The sequence below is a fragment of the Cucurbita moschata genome, unplaced genomic scaffold, assembly GCF_002738365.1.
Source record: "Cucurbita moschata cultivar Rifu unplaced genomic scaffold, Cmos_1.0 Cmo_Scf00058, whole genome shotgun sequence".
Classification (NCBI taxonomy): Eukaryota; Viridiplantae; Streptophyta; class Magnoliopsida; order Cucurbitales; family Cucurbitaceae; genus Cucurbita; species Cucurbita moschata.
In genome coordinates this window covers 927505-948873 of record NW_019268574.1, presented here as the reverse complement: position 1 = coordinate 948873, position 21369 = coordinate 927505, and the positions used below count along the sequence as shown (strand labels likewise).

General features: G+C 37.2%; 1 protein-coding gene and 1 long non-coding RNA gene across 2 annotated transcripts; both read right to left on the bottom strand.

Annotated features, from left to right (window-relative positions):
* Window positions 1-1958: 1958 nt before the first annotated feature.
* Window positions 1959-10916, bottom strand: LOC111436688 (glycerophosphodiester phosphodiesterase GDPD4). The gene is made up of 9 exons (XM_023074419.1): window positions 10737-10916; window positions 10573-10659; window positions 10391-10488; window positions 9990-10050; window positions 7865-7945; window positions 7614-7706; window positions 3064-3153; window positions 2492-2619; window positions 1959-2351 (listed from the first exon to the last, which is right to left on the bottom strand). Exons 1-9 carry the CDS (start codon window positions 10914-10916, stop codon window positions 2180-2182), a joined length of 990 nt encoding a protein of 329 aa, XP_022930187.1. The 3' UTR covers window positions 1959-2179.
* LOC111436689 lies at window positions 6837-7601 on the bottom strand. Its single transcript, XR_002709303.1, has 2 exons — window positions 7073-7601; window positions 6837-7036 (listed from the first exon to the last, which is right to left on the bottom strand). It is a non-coding gene; the product is annotated as an uncharacterized LOC111436689 (long non-coding RNA).
* Window positions 10917-21369: the final 10453 nt, after the last annotated feature.

Below are 21369 nucleotides of genomic sequence, written 5' to 3'. Positions count from 1 at the left end.
ACTTTGTTTGAGCAAATGGTAGCTAAATTGAAATATCTGATCTTTTATATTGTTTGATATTGAAATCGATACACGTGGTTTTTCATCGACCCCACGAGATATTATAGATATTTCAAATCAATGCAATCAAAAAATGGATGAAAATATGTCCCTATATCATTCTATGATCGTCTGAGAGAGAGAGAGAGACATGGATGTTTAAATACAATAGTACAAGTGTGATAAGATCCTACATTGATTGGAGATGAGAACGAAGTATTTTTTATAAGGGTGTGGAAACCTCTTCCTAACAGATCCATTTTAAAACCGAGAGACTGACGACGATACGTAATGGGCTAAAGCGGACAATATCTGTTAACGGTGGACTTGAGCTATTATAAGTAGTATCAGAGCCAGAACGATGTGCCAGTGAGGACGTTGGACCCCTACAAGTTGGATTGTGAGATCCCACATCGGTTGGAGATAGAACTAAACATTCTTATAAGAGTGTGGAAACCTCTCTCTAACAGACACATTTTAAAATTGTGAGACTGGCGACGATACGTAATAGACCAAAGATGACAATATCTATTAGCGGTGGGCTTAAGCTGTTACAAATGGTATCAGAGCTGGACACCAGGACGATTTGCCAGTGAGGATGTTGGACTCCTAACGAGGTGGATTGTGAGATCCCACATCAGTTGAAGAGGGAAACGAAGCATTCCTTAAAAGGATGTGGAAACATTTCCCTAACAAGTGCATTTTAAAACCGTGAGACTGACGCCCATACATAATGGGCTAAGTTTAATAGACATATATTTTAAAAGTTTAGGGACGTTGAATACCAACCTAAAGAGCGTTTCAGATTGACGTTTTAGTGAAGAGAAAGAGATGTTGGTATATGCTTTCAATAGTCAGTTTATTCCCTCTTTGGTTAAACATTTGCAGTGTGTGGAATGTTGATAAGATAATAATATTTATTATTGGATATTTTTAATTACTTTTTTTATTTTTCGTTATGAAATATAAAACTTCAACCGCTAACTCCACGTTATTAAAAAAAAAAGCACCTCTTTAGAATATATTTGAGACGTGTTTCTCCTACCTTATCTGTCCATATCTCCATCCTAGTATTTTTAAATAACATGACTCCACGATCTCACCTAATTTTGTCCCGAAAATAATATTATCTTTCCATAATTTAAAATGTGTGTATTATTATGAGACAAATGATTCGACCATCGTAACCATTCAAACTCATTGCTAGCAAATACTATCCTTTTTGGACTTTTTCTCAGATACTCTTATAAATAAGTTTGTTCCCCTCTCCAAGTGGGATCTCACAATCCACCCTCCTAGAGGCCAATCGCGGATCTCACAATCCACCATCCCTCTCGGGGCCAATTGGGGATCTCACAATCCACCATCCTTGGAGGCCAATCGGGGATCTCACAATCCACTCTCCTTGGCGGCCAGTATCCTCGCTGGCACACCACTAGCTCTCTTAATACCATTTGTAATTCTTAATACCATTTGTAACCGTTTTTGGGTTGTAACCTGGCCCTTAATACCATTTGTAACAGATTTTGGGTTGGTTGTAACCGTTCAGTGACTGGCACTAAGGGTTGGTAGTAACTGTCCAGGCACTAATAACTAGCTCTGATACTATTTGTAACAGCTAAAACCCACAATCAATGACGGACCCTAACATCATTTGTAACAACCCAAATCTACTGCTAATAGATATTGCCTTCTTTGGATTTCCTTATAAAAGAAATGTTTCGTTTCCCTGTTCAATCAATGTGAGATCTCGCAACTATTAACTTTTGAGAAAGTAATACAATTCTTTAGGCTAGGAGTGGTTCTTTTCAAAGAATTTGAACACGACCACCCATAGATTCTTGAAATTACTTGTCCAAAGCACATACTAATCCTACAGTAGGCATGTCTATTGAAGAGAAACTAATGGGAAACAAATCTTAAATTTCAAATTTGTGTTCTTATTCTTATTATGAGATGTATATAATATTGTATATCTGAATAATCAAAGATTATCCGAGAGTATGCAACGCATCAACGAGGAACTATTTAGAAACAAATCAACATCTTCCACAGAAGATAAGAGGAACAATGAGGAAATTGAAGGGAAAAAGAACGAAAGAATAGCTTGGGTAGGAGTTGGAATGTTGAAGTACTTTCATTATCTTGATGGAAGTGAAAAACCATTCTCAAGGCATGTAGTTCTGATATCTTGCATTACACTTCCGAGTAGTGTCGGGTTGCTCGTAACGACAGCATCTACTCCCTCGACTAGCATTCTTTTCATCGAGTCCACATCATCAACTGTCCATGCATACACCTTTTTATCTCTCCTGTTGATCAAAACATGTCAACTTGATTCTACAATGCAAGCCCATTGGCTGCCTTCCAAACTTTTTTGTTTTCCGAGTTTAATAACATAAAACGGTGCGTGATTCAAACCTCTAACTTTTGCATCGAATGGAAGCTATACCTGTGCATCATTCGCATAAGGTCTTCATCAATCAATGGATGATAGGCACCAACCACCTTGGCTCCTTTCATTCTCAGCAAGTTCGTTCTTTCACCTGTAGATGGGTCCATCATTACGATATACCCCACCTGCACGTAAAACATATGCGTTATATGAAACGTGCAAACTTTCGATTCTCTGACAGTTAAAAAGTCAAATCCACTGCTTACAAATGAACGGTTAATAACGGAAAATCTATGTTTGACATTGAAAAATACCCAGGCACAATTAAGAGATTCAAGGACATTAAAATCCAGCTGCATGAACACAAGATCAATAATGCGGGATACCGAGCTCGCTCTATAAACTTTAATAACACAGCTCAATGACAAGAGTTTAGGAGCAGATCGTTAAAATAAACACAGATTACATCAAGTCAATGTCTTTTGATGATGTGAACTGAATGTCGAAGAGGTTTAGCCAAACAAATCTATGCAACATTAGCACTCGGAAAAGTAAACTATCCACTAGGTTAAATAATGGTAAGTCAAAATAACTTGAGTAGTTGAATACTAAGACCAGTTTTCACTCACCTTCATATCCGATGATAATTTGATTATGTCCCTCACTAAGCTATCGCTCTTAGCCCATACAAGACAATTCTTACATTGTGTCTTCTCGACCTGAAATTTTTCCATGAACATTAGGCTAAAAATATGAAGAAATTCCATAAGCCGAAATCAAAGAAATGAGAAGGAAAACAAGGCAGTTTGCCTCAAAACAATAACTTTGCACACTTGAATAAGGCTAGAGAGATACAATAACAATGCCAACAAATGAGACTACTCAGAAAGAAGAAAAATTAAAAGAAAATATTCAGTTGTTGGTAATCAGGAATAAATAGATCACATAAAAGTAACTATTACACGTATGGACCTAAAAGAGTAAAGGCTCTAGAAAAAGCTGTTGCGATTATTTGGAAACAAGGACATGACTCATTGAGAACCACCCTCTCCCTTACATCTTCGCACAATAATTTTCTATAAGTTTCTCAATGCAAGCACCAAAACAGCCCAAAAGGACTAAACAAGAAAGAAACTTAATCGACCCAAAAGCCATCTGTTCCCCTGTACCTATACTTTGAAGGGTCATAGAGCTTTAAGGTTGAGCAGTCTTAATTGAAAAACTGAATAGAAATGAAAAAGGACTCGTGCACCACATCTTGAACAGATAGAGAATGGACATTGCACATAATAATAATGCCTCCAGAAGAACCCTATGCTGCTAATTCCTACCACTCCCAATGTATGTGTGTGTGTGTTATATATATATATACATATATAAAACTCATCTTAACGCTTCTAACCAATGAGACAGGACAAGCGGCCCTCTATTTTTTTTTTTTTTTTTTTTTCATTTATGAGCAGCTGATAGGTCTTAATACTTACACTTATTGTGTTTAATTCTCTTACATTTTCATTGACTAATGTGCTGACTTGTGGAAATTGAATTTAATTTGATTTTGGTGGAGAAACCCGGCTTAAAGACATTTTAACTATCAATTTCCAAAACTCAATCTTCAACGGAAGAACATAAAATTTAGGCAAGATTAGTTTTTCAAAGAGTCACATAAGTCCACGTATTCTCTCTGAATACTCATTGATTTCTTTCTTCTTTTTTTCCATAGATTCCAAAAGAAAACCATAATGACGTTTGTTCATAGGAGAAGTTTTGTATTCTTGAATGGATGGTATGTTAAGGTCATGTTCAATAACTCCTTTCCATCCCTATGAAAAGTGAGATGTCATTCGAAAATATTAAGAATTTTTGTTCATAAACCATAAGTATATATCTTCTGCATAAATAGATTGTTTCGTGATTCGCTATCTTTCTTGCATACTGGCACCGATTTGGAAATAGAGTCAAGTAGAGCATTCTTTTTTCTTTTTTTTGTAGGTTGTCACAGGAGCTAATGGCTTTATGCACCATCTCCTTTCCATATTCATCATCCAAGATTTTGTGAAGACCCGTCAAGCTGGGTAGTCATTTCAATGAGTTTACTTCTTGAGACAGTACCATTGGGATAAGTAAAGGCTTAATTCGGCTCATTCCTTAACTTCATTATCCTTTAGGTTCCTACAGAGTTTCAAGTCCTAGAATTTGTTTGTCTTTCCACGTTTCTTTAACCATGGCAGTTTTGCTTTGTGAGAGTCAATACAAAAGAGGATACCGTTGTCAACCCAAGGGTCAGTCCAGAAAGATGTGCTTTCTCCATCACCCATCCTATGGAGAATGCGGTACATGCTGAGGTTTTAGTGCTTTTTTATATACCTCCATGCTCCTTTGCAGAAGGTACATGATGAAGGATTTAAATTTAATCTTTATAAGATTTCTCCACAATGCAGTGTCTTCGTGGTAATATCTCCATACCTATTTGGCGAGGAGAGCTCTATTCTTATCCTTAAAGAAAAAAAAAAGGCTGAGTCCTCCCTTATCTATAGGGAGGCTTACGGTATTCCATTGAATAAGGGGTAGGTCATCTTTCCACATTTAGTTTACGAATAATCTTTCTATTTCCGTATCCACTATCTAATGCATCTCAAATAGAGACATGTATTAAGTGGAAAGGTTGGACAAAGTGGCTTATATTAGGGTGAGCATTCTACCTTTGGAAGGGTAACATGATGAACACATTGATATCTTTCTTTCTATTTTTTCAATAATAGTCTTCCAAAAGAGAAGGATTTGGGGTTCCCATTTAAGGGCAATCCTAAGTAAATATTCGGTCATGCACCCTTTTTACAAGTGTATTTGTGGGCAAAGTCTTCGATATCCTTTGTGCTATTATTGATGCTCATTATCTCTGTTTTTTATTTTTTTTAAGGTTGATGTTTTGTCCTAAGAATCTTTTGAAGATCTTCACTGTCTTGTTTGTTTTATAGATGAGACATCTAACAATTTAAAAAAGATGATTGTGTCATTTGCAAACTTGTTGATACTTAAACCTTTGTTAACAACTTGAAAGCCCTTCCTATTCTACTTGGTGAGCAAGCGACTAAGGCAATCAATTATCATTAAGAAAAAAAAGGTGATAGTGGGTTCCCTTGTCGAAGACCCCGAGTAGCATAGATCTTCCCTTTTTGTCTTCTATTAATGATGAAGGAGAAGTTTGTGGATGAAATGCAACTTTTTATCCTCACTCGCCATTTTGAGCCAAAGTCTTTGGCTACAAAAATGTTTTTCTAGGAAGTCCAATTGACCTTGTTGAAGGCTTTTTTCCAAGTCAAATTTGATGGCCACACTTGTTTGTTTCCTCCTTTTTTATCCATCTATACTATCATCTTCCATTAGGGATGCACCAGGATTTGACGTCTCTATGCATGAACTAACCCGCAGGAGTTATGACCTACTTGTTACACATGGCTTAGTTGTCACTCATAGAGGGTTTTCAGGAGTCATAGAGAGTTTACTATTGAAGTTTTAACGGTGGTGCCTAATGGGGAGAGCCATGGCCTTTTTTACGATCTAGCCCGAGTGGTGTATTGACAGGTAGTTTACTGTTCTACCCTAAAAAAGTGAAGTAACAAGAAGTTATTCTTCCTAAGACAGGTAGTTTTACTGTTCTAACCCGAGGAAGGTACATAAGCATGCAGTTTACTGTTCCAGTCTGAAAAGGCATAGTGACCGGTAGTTTACTGATCTTAGGAACATGTAGATGTTGCCTGACACCGCTAGGGTCACCCACCAATTAGAGCTCAGTAGGTAGACATGCATGGAGTACAATCATCATCTTAAAGCAAAAAGGCTCCTCTAGACTTATGAGTATTACCCTTGAGCCTTTCCATGGGCCGCAGCGATTCAAGGCACACTTTGCGCAAGACTAACGAAGGACCTAGACATATGTGAAACCTAGAGCCAAGGAGAAAATAGAAAACCTCTAGGTTGTGAACCTAAGAGAGATTGAGTACTCCTTAAACAAGGTATGCTAAGGATTAGTTACACAATGACCTACACAGTTTGATACAGATGTTAAGCCATAGTTTGGCTATCGCTAGGGATAGTTATGACACATAGCCTAAGTTTCCTTGTAAAGGATTAAGTTCGACAAAAGCCTACAATTACTTTGTTTACTGAGTATTTTTATACTCATTCCATGTTACTCTATTTTTTTTAGATGGAGTGTAGACCACTATTGATAGTGGGAGCGTGCGGAGACATGCAGCTGTAAGGGGTGCCCTTTAGATCAACTCGTCTTCCTTCTTGACATTTTATTATTATTTTAAATGCTACTTCCCTAACATCACTCTCCATTTCAATCTCTATCCTTTTGCCCTCTCTCCTTAGCTTATAATTGTGTGAACAAATGTAGTAGAACCCAAATAGATTGAAACATAAAACATAACAGAATTACAATGCAATTCTCTAAGTATTTGAGATACTTGGAGCCTCCCCACTCATTTATTACCGGTCGGAATGTGCACATCACACTAGGGATGATGTAGGCTACTTTTCTAGCACATCCTCATTAATTACAACTTGGGAGAGAAAAAAAACCATACAAAACACCTCTCCAGTGCCTAACCATACAAAACACCTCTCCACCACTCACCATTTCTGCTAGCAAGAATGAAACTGCCTTGAAATGGCCCCACATAAACCATACAAAACACCTCTCCAGTGTTGATGAAACATGAATAGGCTTAACACATAAACTAGTCTCCTCTTCGAGTGGAAGTTCAGTGCCTCACTAATGCCACAGGCACTATCATCCCATCTCTCATCCAAGCTACAACCCCAGTTCCAACATAAACTGAAAGCTTCCCCCTCGAGTACACCCATAATTCCTTCGACTAATACATAATAGTATCAACAAACACTATGCTTTCTTCAGTTCCGGAGGGAGAGATGGTAAAGATCACGGGTTTAAAAGTAAGATAATACAAAGATGAAGGCAAAATATTGCAACTGTCAGCTGTACGGTTAATCCTAAAATTGCTAGTACTATTCTAGAACACAGCCACAACTAGAACAACCTTATATTTTACAAATACTCCAAAAAATAAGAACTTAGATTAACATGTTTAGATAATGTCTTCGTTAGTAGAAAATTGTGCAGACAAAGGAGAAAGAAGAGAAAACTCACAACAGAAATGATGTCCTTTGCAAGCCCATTTTCATATGACGGTGGTCCTATCTTTGCATCTAGAATCACCTGCTTAACTGATTTTGATATTAACTGCACAAATACAAGGGAATGATAGTCAACTGAAAATGCCGAGTCTTCCAAAGAATAAACTAAGAAATATCAAACTGGATTTTGGCAAGCAGGATCAGATAGGCATTAAATGGTATATAATGAATTCATTCTAAGAGAGCATATATACTAAAGCTTACCACTAATGCTTCTTCAATTGTAGGAATGTTGAAATCCAGCAATTTATTAGTGTGTTGATAAAAAGCTCCAAGATTTTTTATCTATAACCGCAAACTACAGAATAATGTTACAAAGAGAAAAAAAAAAAAATATATCCATATACAGAAATTGAGGATAAAAAAATATTTCATAGAAGAATAAATTATAAAGGAGCCATTAACAAACAAGTCAAAGGAGTCAGCCCTCTCCCATTGAGGAAAAATCAAGAAAGACTATAATCAGAAAAATCATGATAGAGAGCTCCTAGAGGAAGAAATAGAAATAAATTAGCTCCTATATATCCTTTTTAGTAGCCTCTAGGGAAATGCTCTTTTCTGGACAAATCTCTTACAAAATATCTCTAACAGGCATTAATCAACACCATTGCGACTTATTGCTTGTATGGTTTGCCAGAAACAGGAACACGGAGTCTGTCGAGCATCTCATAAGAGTTGTCTCTATGGCAGTGTAGCAGAAATGAGAAACAGATTCTGTGGCATGCAAAAAGATGCAAAAGAGAATGCCACCCCAGAGATAAAGACTAAGTCTGACTGCCACCTTGTTTCTACTGGGTACCCAGACTCCCAGGGGCCAGGAAACAAGATGATGAAGTAGGGATTACGTTAGAAAGTAACAGGTTTACAGCCAATGTATTGAATCCCATAGCTCCAAGAGGAAAAAATTCCTGCCTTTTTACGCATAAGTAATGTTGATGAGTTGTTATTAGCATAGTGAAGCATGATGAGTTGTTATTAGCATAGTGAAGCGAGGCTATTACGTAATCTTGACAAGCTATTATTAGCGTAGTGCAAAACCAGGCTATTGTTAGAGAGACCCCTTCCAATAATCGACTCAATTTTCCCTACTATTCTTTTACAATTTATCCAAGTAACCATTACAAGCCTATAACTAATTGCAACCAATATAACTATAACTAGCATGACAAAAGGCAACCATATGATTGTCGATGGAGACTGGAGAGCCCCTACACTCATGCAATTGCCTTAGTTGACTTTTAGTTGCTCTTTGACACCTTTTGTGAGTCAGTGAGGATAAGGCAATCATTCACATTGTTTTATTACTTTTAACCAGAAATTTTGTTCTCTGCTATTTCTTGAAAGAAAAAATGGACATTGAAGAAAAAGAAAATTTATTGAATACAAACTCAAGAATGTAAAATAAAATAAATATCATTCTATGTAATCATGTATTACTATATTTATATTTGGATTTAATTACAAGTTTAGTCCTTGAACTTTGAGGTTTGTGTCTAATAGGATCTTGAACTTTAAAAACCGTGTAATAGGTCCTTAAACTTTAAATCTTGCGTCTAATAAGTTCTTCTATTAAAAAATATCTACTTAGTCCTCAACCTTTCAATTTTGTTTCTAATAAGTCATTTATAAAATAGAAACAATTTTCATTTTTTGTATACATAATAAAAAGAAAAGCATTTAGTGTGATAAGCACAAATAAACCTCTTCTGAACGAAATGGCATCAGTAATCAATGTAGTGCCTAAGGATTTAGTATTACACTAAATGGAAAACGATATCCTCGAAACATTAACAAGTGGTTATTGGTTCTTAATTGAAAATGTAAGCACACATTAGAAAGCCCAGGAATTTTGGGGTCCAAACGGTACAACATGGTAGGAAAAGAAAATGACGCTAATCTAGATAAATCTAAATAATCAAGTCCCGTCTACACAAAGCTAAGTACACTTTAGGCACTAAATTTGAGCAATCAGCTCAACCAACACTGTAAAATTGCTCTGTGATGGAACATAAAGAAAGAAGAACTTTTAATCAAGACTCACTTCTCTCTGAGATAGAACACAACAAGCCTTTATTACATAATAAAATCATTTAATGAATCAACCTAATTCCCCTCTCATCCAATCCTCCCTAACAGCGACTGATATCTGCTAACCCAAGAAGCAATTCAATGGAGACTACAGAGTCTTATTTGCAGAAGTCTATAATGGGTGTTGGTATATATATTTATATACATGAACTGGGGAAAATTCATAATAAAGCAAACTCCCTATGCACCTCAATTAGAGAGTTGTTTAATACAGATATCAAGATGCAGAATCTAAACTCACCTCTTTCATGCTAAAATTTCCAACTTGAGAAGTATTTGATCCAGTTATCCTCTGCAAGTCCCTGCCTATCAGGTGATAATCAAGCCTCCAAATATCATCAAAAGTTTCGTAATATGAGAATAAAAGAACAGAGTAAAATATATTTAGCCATTTAATATCTAAAGACCGCTGGTTCCATAACAATCCCAGTCCATATCACCAAGTCCACTGAATATTTCAACACTGAGTACACCTCGACCACAACCTAATATAAGAATCATCTTGATTATTTAATCTTGATTACATTGCAGGAGAAGCAAATTGACATGCCCTAGCCTTCTTAACTGATTTAGATACAATTGGAAACGGTGATGGTTGTTGCCTGTGCACATACATGTGTTGTACAAACTTGTTTTACATACCTGTCATGAAGTGCAAATAAGACTCCATCTGAAGAGCGAGAAACATCAACTTCAATGCAGTTGGCTTGAGACCGAAGCGCTAAGCTATATGCATCCATCTGTAGGAAGTAGTGGAGAAGATCATAACCAATAAAGATCGATCAGAGATGATTCGGTACCTAAAGCGAATAGAGGAATCGTACAGTGTTCGGAAAGGCCTTGGATGAGTCGCCTCCATGAGCACACACAAGTGGAGGATCATTCATCCATTTGCACTTCCCTTGTTGCATCTATACAGAGAACAAACACAATCATGCGATTTTGGAATTGAATTACAGAGTAGAGATCAGATTAGGAGAAAGATTACCTGCTGAAAGCGCTTGAGCTTGAAATGGAAGAAAATGGGAGGCAGAATTGCGATCAAAGCGAGGCATAGGATTGTGAGATGAAAGATTCGTCGGGAAGAGATTCTGAAGGGGAATCGATTGCGCCATGTTCTTTGCCCAATCCAACGCCTCCTTCCAAATCTAGAGCCGGAGAGCACCATTCGGATCGCAACTTTCTGAATCAATTTTTTGTCGAACACCTGCGGACTGGAAGATTACCCACACCGGAGACGGGAGGTTTCTATTGATTTTTCATTTTTTTCTCCCTTCTATAGAAATTATAATTGTAATTTTCGTTGGTTTTATTTTATTTTATTATTATTATTATTTATTTATTGATTTGTTTGTATTTTTTTAGTTAAAAATTTTAAAAAATATTCATAATAATATTTTCACGTTGAATAACATGACCAACTCGAAAATAGAATTACAATTTAACTTTACATTTAAAATTATTATTAAGATAAATAATATCTGATTTGTGAATGTTTAATATTTGAGATCTATGAGATTTTCGTTATCAATGTAAAAGGAACGTCCCTATTTTTCTATTAAAATAGAAACGTCACTACGTGCATGACATGTTTAGTATATGTGAAAAGTCTGTGAAAATATTTCATAAAGAGTTGTGATTGACGCAATGTTCATAACACAAGCCCTAATATAACTGGAGGGTTATTAAACAGGCATAAATGCGACTATCCTAACTCTTGTTTCATGGTCTTTATCACAATGTCGTCATCGATATAGAGGTGTCTTACTTTTACTTGAAAAGCACGTGGCTTTGAGTATTTTAAGTAATACTCAATAAGTATCCCTGTTATTGGGATTGGAAAAATGCAACCTTATGCGACGTGGTGTGAGTTTTTCTTTCATAGAAACATCCATGGCATGGTCTTGGGCTCCGCTTTCGGTGATATCACGCATTGGTTGGGGAGGAGAATGAAACACTCTTTATAAGGGTGTGAACTTTTCACTGCAGACGCATTTCAAAGCCTTGAGGGAAAGCACAAAAGGGAAAGCCCAAAGAAGACAATATCTGCTAGTGGTGAATCTGGGCCGTTATAAATGGTATCAAATCCAGACACCGAACCATGTGCCAGTGAGGAAGCTATTCCTCGAAGGGGGTAGACACGAGACGGTGTACCAGTAAGGACGCTGAGTCTCGAAGGGGGGTGGATTTGTTGGGGGTCCCACATTGATTGGAGAAAGGAACGAGTGCCAATGAGGACGTTGGGCCCTAAAAGGGGGTGGATTGGGGAGGAGAACGAAACACCCTTTATAAGAGTGTAAAACCTTTCCCTAGTAGATGTGTTTTAAAGCCTTGAGGGGAAGCTCGAAAGATTGGAGAAAGGAACGAGTGCCAGTGAGGACGTTGGGCCCTGAAGGGGGTGGATTGGGGAGGAGAACGAAACACCCTTTATAAGAGTGTAAAACCTTTTCCTAGCAGACGCGTTTTAAAGCCTTGAGGAGAAGCCCGAAAGGGAAAGCCCAACCTTTCCCTAGCAGACGCGTTTTAAAGCTTTGAGGGGAAGCCCGAAAGGGAAAGCCCAAAGAGGACAATATCTGCTAACGGTGGATCTGAGCAGTTACAACTTTCTCATCTAAACAATGAAAGCCTTGAGGGGAAGCCCAAAAGGGAAAGCTCAAAGAGGACCAGTATCTGCGGTGGATCTGGGCGGTTACAACTTTTCCATCCAAACAATGTTAGATGTGTAGAACTTTCCTCCACACAGTCTACGCATGCGCACATGGATCCACCAAGATTGCTTGTTTACATACTCCTCGGTTTGAGTCATCCACGCATGCGCGCATGGATCCACCAGGATTGCTTGTTTACATACTCCTCGATTTGAGTCATCGGCTAGCGCATGCTCACACTATCAAACACCATGGAGGGAAAAGGACCACTTAATATCATAGAGAACATCAATATCATTATACAACATGGCATAATCACATTATTGCATATCTTATAACACAACATAGCACAACACAGTATAGTATAACATAACATAGCATAACAATCAAAATCATGACACGTGTAGGGGCAACGAGGCATGCATCAGCATACATCATACAATTCGTCCAACCAAGCCACCAGTAAAGACACATGCATAGTTGGCCTAAGCTGGCATTACTAATTTATACTTGGTGCTACCTCTTCTTGCTCCTTGAAGTCTAATTCTATCCCCGTATTAATAAACCACACAAATATTCGAGGCAAAAGAGAATTTAGCAACCACTTGTTGTACGGGATGTTTTCCTTCACATGCTCTATTGTCATTGTAGAGTATTCTTTACCAATACCATACAATGTATCAAGGCTTGACTTTACATGTAATAACGAAAAGAAAAAAATTAATTAATCGTAATGGTAATACATGAAATTAGGGATGGTTAAATTTTGTTTTAGATTGTCTGTATCATCTACGGCATGAAATAATACTGACATATTTTTTATTAACGTTTTACTACTCAATACAATTTAGAAACAATGTAAACATGAAATTCAATTTATACCGAGACAATTAAGTTCATATTCAAAATAGGTGAAGACTCGACATAAATGAAAATGAATTCGAAAGACAAAAGCAAGCAAATTTTGAGCTAGATAAAATTTTGTTTAAGGCCAACCAAGTAAGTGACCTTACTATCGACTTGGTCGGAAGACTTGCCTTATGTATGACGACACATGCCTAGTGGCCCTTGCACGTGTCATTCATGCTATATGATGACGTAATGATGTTTTATGATAATATGATAATGTTATATGATGATATGAGATGATGACATGATATAATGTCATAATGATGATGACACATGAGAACATGATGATGTAAAATGACTCAATAGATGTTATTCCATATTAGGATCATATGCATATATTAAATGCCATGATGCATTATGACGACTATTTTTCTAAGACATAACCCTAGTTAATGTTAATGAAGAGGCCAATATATGCAAATAGGGTTGTGTCATAAAGATGATTTTTCGCTACAGCTAGCTTGACTATGATGGGTCTGGGGGGTGCGAACCGCTTGAGGATCCACACTTGCACCGATCGTGTGTAGGGAAGTACTACACATCCAATTTTGTCTGGACTAAAAGTCATCCCCATAATAGGTCCTTAATCATGAGTTGTATGGATGAAAGTATCGCCGGGAGGTGATGTTGTTTTGTGAAACCAGCCTCACGCAGTGTCACCCAACCCTAGTGGCGTGGCAGTGAAATAAAGGCGTTCGCCCAACTCCCTCCTTCCAGAATTTATCTTGGAGGACCTTACTCAATGGACAGCCCCAATCTTCAACCATCTCATTGCCCCCGTTCGGGTCACAAGGTCACACTAACAAGCTCGGCAAATGTGAAGGATTTCAATGTTAATTATAAACAAGGTGCTTAATACTAATTTTTCCAATGTGGGATTAATGAGTGTGCTGAGTACTTTCCCATGAAATATAACTCCTTTTAAGGGATTAAATTTCACTTAAATTTGGTGTCTTAGTTTCACATAAAATACAAATTTACTAAGCACATAATACAAAGTTTTCAATGTGGAGACTAGTGGGTGGGGCATCTATACATGAGTTTTTATTTAGAAATATTTATTCTCTATTTATAAATTCGTTAATTGAGAAGATTATTATTTCACATGATAATTATATGCGACTTAATCTTAATCGTGAGTGAGTTATTAACTTCTGCCTGTGAAGACTTGTCCTTTGACTTGTATGGGTGAGAATGACTTTTGTACTCGATTCAATATGTCTACCATTTTGGGACTTGACCAAATAGGGAACTGAGAACATATCACGAAATGAATATCACTCATTTCCACATGAGAAAGTAGATAAGTTATTATCTCATGTGTTTATTTTGAGACTTGAACAATGGGTCCCACCCTCTCATTGGCCGTACTTAGTTTATGATTGGATCATAAACAAATTGTTCATTAGAGAATCAATGGTACTTAAGGTGAAAGATATAATTACAGAGGTAAAACGAACTTGTGACCAAGCTATAATTATGAACCATTCGTGAAGGATTGACTTGTTTGTAATGATTATATTAATAGACATAACTTGTCCTACACAACATAAGAGTGCAACTCTAAGTCTACCTGGAGTGACATATAGTTAATGAATAAAAATTTATTAATTAAAGAGTTTAATTAATTAAATTTGTATGGCTAGAGCTTATAATCTAAGGTGTCCTCGCAAGCTCATGGTAACACTAATATGTCATACATTTCCCACCCTTTCTCCCATTTAAGGTTTTCTTGAAACTCTCTTTCTCAAATCCCTACGAATTTTCTTTCAAGAGGCTCTCACATGTAGGGGTGTATATCAAATCTGAAAATCCAAGAACCCAACCCGACTCAACCTGAATAATAAGGGTTGGGTTGAGTTTTTTTTAACCCTATTTGAATCGGGTTGGGTACAGATTCAGTATGCAAATGATTGGATCAATCTGACCCAGCCCGATAACCTAAAAAATAAAAAAAGTAAAATAGATCGAAGCTTGAGAAATCGTCACAAATAGCCCGACATGACTTCAAGGTTTCAAATATAGAATCGAGACTAAAAGATGAAAGCGAAAACAAATAAAAATAAAAGATAGAAATCTCAAAAAATTTAAAACAAAAAAGAAGTCTACAACACAAAAATTAAATAAAAATTTTAATAAAATTATAAGATGATGTTCAAAATAATACAATTTTGATCCAATTATCATTATGCAAACGATTTACTCATCGCATCCATGACTTATCAGGTGATCACGGGCTTTACTCTAGGTTCTAGGTGTATTACTCTTGTTGTACACAGTCTTGACTAGCTAGCTTAGCTTGCAGCGGTAACCGATATATGAAGATGAAGCCCTATCAACATAGACTCCGTACCAGATAGGGACAACATGGCAAATGCTAGCCTGCTCATCATCCTTGGGAGGTTAGTTTATGAACCTATCCAATATGATCAACACCCTACAACAGGATGGATCAATCGTACATGGTAATCCATCAAACCAATGAGCTACACATCCCTAATCAGCCTCACATCTAACTCAATGGTATCGTACAAGAGTGGAAAGGAAACACAATACCGACTATTGTTAGCCTAGGAGACTACTTTTGTCATTTCTGGATGCGGTGGAGGGTTACTTCATTCTTAAGGGAGCCTAGGCAGTTTAAATCTCTTCTCTTGTTTCCAGGACGTTCGAGGTTAGCAGCTCGAGTCAAATTGTGAGGTGCAAGGTCTACTTGAAAAGTACTGACCTGGGTCAACATGTAAACTGCACTAGTTGTAGCGCCCTAATCTTAACTGTGCTTTGCCATGCATGCTTTACTAGGTAGTTATTTCTATCGATCAACTAAGCACGTAATCCACCTTAGTCATATCTGGGAACCAAGGAGGTCTATTGGATTCCTTGGGCGACTAGATGGATTAACCCGAACTTTTGACTCCACACTTCTCTATTCTGACTCCTCGAGTCTTTCTTAGTCTAAAAGAACTATGGTCTTAGACCCTCCGATAGTCGCTAATGATCAAAAGGCGCTCAGTCTACTGTAGACATCAAGACCTAGGTCATCCCCTAACAAATCTAACTATAACGCCCAAGCTCTGTGCAGATAAACAAACTTTACGGGGAAAACACACAGTCAAACACCTGGAGCTAGCATATACTGTATCATGCACACATACAAGCAAACAACAAAAAGCATATAAAAAATCATTCTTCACAAATATCATCATAAGGGCATTTTTGTAATTTCTTACAACATGCATACAACACTCACATAATGCGTATTCCAACGTGTTCTAGCCATGCATATTCCCTTTCAGGCCTCACGTAAAATATAAAATAGCATGGTTCTCAGAAATCTCAACTTAGGGGCATAATGGTAACTTTTACCATTGTACCTACTGTACATACTTGTCCAAAAACACCCTTTTGAAGTCCTTAGCATGCATTTTCTAATCACCTAAGGTAAGGAATGCTCACATTACTAACACGTCCTAACGATCCCTACAAGTATTACTTGCCTAAAGTTCGTGTAGTTGCTTACATGGATGACACTTGCCTTCTCCTGCTAGCTTTTCTGCATGTTGGGAGCTTCAAACATCTTGAAATCTCACTGGTAGGTCCTGAATAAAAAAAAAAAAATTAAGGTCTTGAAATCTTACTAGAATATTGTGATTTGTGCTCTTGACAATTGATCAATGATGTCCCTCAATTGAGCTTGCATGATTGTTTAGATAATATTTTTCGTGCATTAAGTGATTGATATGGTTCTCTCTAATAAGCATGCATGAATGTACTATGTCAAGAATAGGGAGGTAGAGCTAGATTAATTCCCATTGATATGAGTTAGAGCGTTTTTAATAGATCAAACACCTTAGGATTGTAGGTGGCGACTAGTGGTCGAGACTATAATGCTTTCAGAAATTAATTAGCCCTGAAAAGGTAGTCCGAGTGTCCTTAAAACATGAGTTTGAGATTTAAACCCCCTAAACATCTTAAGAAGCTAGTAGACTCATTGTCACCAAGAAAATCAAAAGGAGCTTATGAGGCCACTAGTAGCATGAACGGTAACACCAGAATCCGACCACTTTCTATTTTCTTTGATACCACAAAAAAGAGCTTATGTCTTTCTATTTTGTTCAAAGGTTTTGAGTTTGACTCAGTCAACGCACTTGAGTATAACTCGCACTTACAGCAAAAACTACGAGAAAAGTTCTCTAAAGTTAATGACATGTGAAAGTTAATAAAATTTAATAATTATAGAGAAATGACTTTCTAGAGTACTAAGATTACATAAAATGGGTGACGTCCTACCACATTTTACTAAGGGAACATGAGATTATTTGTCTCATACATAACTTGGGACTTGTACTAGGATATGGATGCATAGAATCCTGGATTGTTTAGGTCCTCTAAGGTGAGAGGTTCGGTGGAGAATTGTTAAAGGATATGTTCAAACCACTTTTTATTAAACCCAGATGGTACCAAGAGGTTCAACAACCTACCTAAGAAAGCGAAATGTTGCATCGTCATTTGAGAAATGGAAGTTCGTTTCACTCGCAAAGTTACACATGTTACTTCAGGTTAAATTCTCTATTCCATATAAAAGGGGCAAGAATATGCGAGGTAGGTATGCAAGGTCATCCAACGATTTGGATTTCAAGTTGCACTTTATGAAAATTGCTTATAGCAATATATATCGAATGACTATTGGTGTGATATTGTTCAAAGCCTGAAGTGGAAAACAGTAAATGCCACAATATTGTAGGACAATATAGGCGAACACGAGTTGTTCGGACCAAAGTTCGTCCATACTACAAATTAGGTCATACAAAAGGTTAAGATGTGTACAACCCATAGAAAACAAAAAAGTTACACTGATAACGCGTATAACCTGAAGTTTGAAATAGATGACAAGTTATGAAGACAACTTTGATGAAAGGCGTCCTAAGGCTTGGATGAAAAGACAAATTGTATCCACGCTTCATTAGGCCCTTCGAGATTCGAGGTTGGATTGGATCGATGACATATCGATTAGCATTGTGCATAACGTAGCATTGTCAATCTCTACTATGCATAACGTAGCATTGTGACAATGCCTAATAAGAATTTGACCCACCCGACACATGTGGCAAATTATGAGCCCTCACAAATAGATGAGGGTTTAAACGGTCAAGAAGGACCTAACTTGCACGAGCCCACAACTTGACTTGCGCCTGACCCATTTTACACTACTACCCCTGCACGTGGTTAGTTTTCGGTTTGGCTTCGGTTCGACTTGCACACTTCCTTCGGCTTTTGGTATTTTAGATCTTATCGTACCATTTTAGATCATTTTTGAGTCATTCTTTATGCTTTTGGAAGCATTTGAGGTTAGCATGACTGCTATTTTAGCAATTTAAAATATTTGGAACGAAATTTAGATTAGTTAAAGAAGTTAGGTGAATTCATTTTCTTAATGATATCCTAAATATGAGGTCATGGGACTCCATAGGTGGAGTTGGACTCCAAGGAGCTGAATGAGGCTAGCACCGAGAGTAGTTAGTGACTTTTGTTTAAGCCAACCAAGTAAGTGAATTTACTATTGGAATTTTTTTGGGCTTGATTGGATGACTTAATCATATGAGTGACGTGTACCCTGTGACTCAGCTACGTGTCACTTCCTATCCTAATGTTATGATATGTTATGATTATGGTATGTTTTGAATGTTATGTGATGCATGTACTTCATTTATGTTATGACTGATACCATATTCATGTTATGTCTAGTGAAACATCGATTAGTCATTTACACGTACGCATGTCTCATATGAGAGTTATGTCAAGAAAAGAATGGTAGTATAATATGCATCATAACTATGTATCATGATTTGAAATTACAAAATCTCATGCATGTTGTATAAGCACAGTAGACTTCCCCATTATGTTTTGTACCGGAGGCATACACCATTATATGATACATGCTCATATCTTTCTATTGGTGGGTTTTTGTAATGTGAGCATGCGCTAGCCCGTAATCAAGCCTAGGGGTACGCACACGAGCCCACCAAATAGGTTCATGTACATGTGCATGAACCACAGGTAGGGAAGCATTATGCACTCAACCTACAAGGAAAAAAAAAGTGGAGTCCAAGAAACAAGTTAGGTCTCACCATGAACCATGAAAGCATGTGATTACATTTGTCGACCCTAATAGTGTGGCTACTTACTCAGTATCTGTATATACTCAAACCACGTTTACTATTCTTTAAGATAAGCGTGAGTCTCCCATGTACAACTTTGAAAAGTAAACAAATAACTTTTTCTTTTAAAAAATAGCCAAATGAGACACTCACTCATTTTAAATCTATGTTAGACTAAAATTGTGACCTATGAACGAATCGGAACCACATCTGAATAAGAACGATCCTAAAAAATAAACTTAAACGATTTAGACACACTTCAATGTCGGTAGAAACCATATTATTTACGTACAAACCCATGATCATCTCCATGATTAGCCAACGTTGGACACTTTCCAACAATCATCTCCTCAAACAAAGTATATCACAGAACCTCCCTTGAGGTCTATGGTGCCCTCGAACAGCTCCCCTTAATCGAGACTTGACGTCTTCTCTAGAAACCTTGAACAAAGTACCCCATTTGTTCAACACGTTAGTCACTTTTGACTATACCTTCAAGGTTCGATTTTTTTTTTTTTTTTTTGACATTTGAGAATTCTATTGACATGGCTAAATTAAGAGCATGACTCTCATCAGGTTAAGAATCACGGACCTCCACATGTTCACATTAAACAATTATCTCATAAGAAAATCAATAAGATAAAATAAAATGATATACAAAGTCCCGTTTCTTCTCATCAAGCCGCTTTACTTACCTTGTTCAATCTAGTTTAGGAGCGAAGCAAGGTTCACCCGTGTTGAAAAAGATTCAGTTGCTATTTTTATGTTTTAGTTCCTGAATATCAAATCACTGGTATCATAGATATGAACTTATGCTAAATTCTTGGCATGATATTCTGGTTTCTATTAGTATTTTATTTTTATCTTATGTTAACCACTGTCTATAAATATAGTCATTTTTCACCGTAATAGAACTGAATTTCCTTACTTCTACAAACTTATCTTCATTAAATTTATCAACTAAAAGCAAGCAAGACGAGGTCGCCCCTCCTTCTAGATCTTCTTCATCAGTGGTTTTTTCTACACCTCCCCTTTTTGCTTTTTTGCCCTCTCCTTATAGATCTTCTTCATCAGTGTTTTTTCCTACGCCTCCCCTTTTTGCTTTTTCTCTCCCTTTTCTAAAGGAATACATCTTCATTGGTACGAGACATTTTGGGGAAGTCCAAAACAAAGCCATCAATTGGTACGAGGCATTTGGGGAAGCCCAAAACGAATCCATGAGAGCTTATCTCAAAGTGGACAATATCATACGACTGTGAAGAGTCGTGATTCCTAACATAGTATCAAAGCCATGCCCTAAACTTAACCATGAAAATAGAATTCTCAAATATCAAACAAAGAATTGCAAGCCTCGAAGGTGTATTCAAAAGTGACAGAAGTGTCGAACAAAGGGTGTACTTTGTTCGAGGGCTCTAGAGAAAGGAGTCAAGCCTCAATTAAGAGGAGGTTGTTCGAGGGCTCCATAGTAGTGTACTTTGTTTGAGGGGAGGATTGTTGAGGATGGTTGGGAGTGAGTCCCACATGGGCTAATTTAGAGAATGATCATGAGTTTATGAGTAAAGGAATACATCTTCATTAGTATGAGGCCTTTTGGGAAGCTCAAAACAAAGCCATGAATGTTTAAAGCAGACAATATCATACCATGGTGGAGAATCGCAAATCCTAACAGTCCCCCCTCCTCGGCCCTCCACAAACACACCCTGAGAATGGATGAGATCCAATGGTGAATAGCTGCCCAAAAGAAAAACCGCTTGTTGGTAGCTTGGTCCCTAGTTGCTGGTCTGCTTCACATGGGTCCCCCTCTTTTTTCATACTTCTATTATTCGACTTTTACCGGAGAAAGATATTATGACCTTAGTGATGCTTGTGTTGAGTATAATAATAAATACTCGTGATGAGTCCCCCT

Excerpts from the sequence above, each read along its gene's own strand:
- LOC111436688 (XM_023074419.1), bottom strand. The coding sequence starts at position 10,916 with ATGGTGCTCTCCGGCTCTAGATTTGGAAGGAGGCGTTGGATTGGGCAA. Across the intron at positions 10,051-10,390 it reads TTATTTGCACTTCATGACAG|GGACTTGCAGAGGATAACTG; the intron begins GTATGTAAAACA and ends CCTGATAGGCAG. Across the intron at positions 7,707-7,864 it reads CAATTGAAGAAGCATTAGTG|TTAATATCAAAATCAGTTAA; the intron begins GTAAGCTTTAGT and ends GTATTTGTGCAG.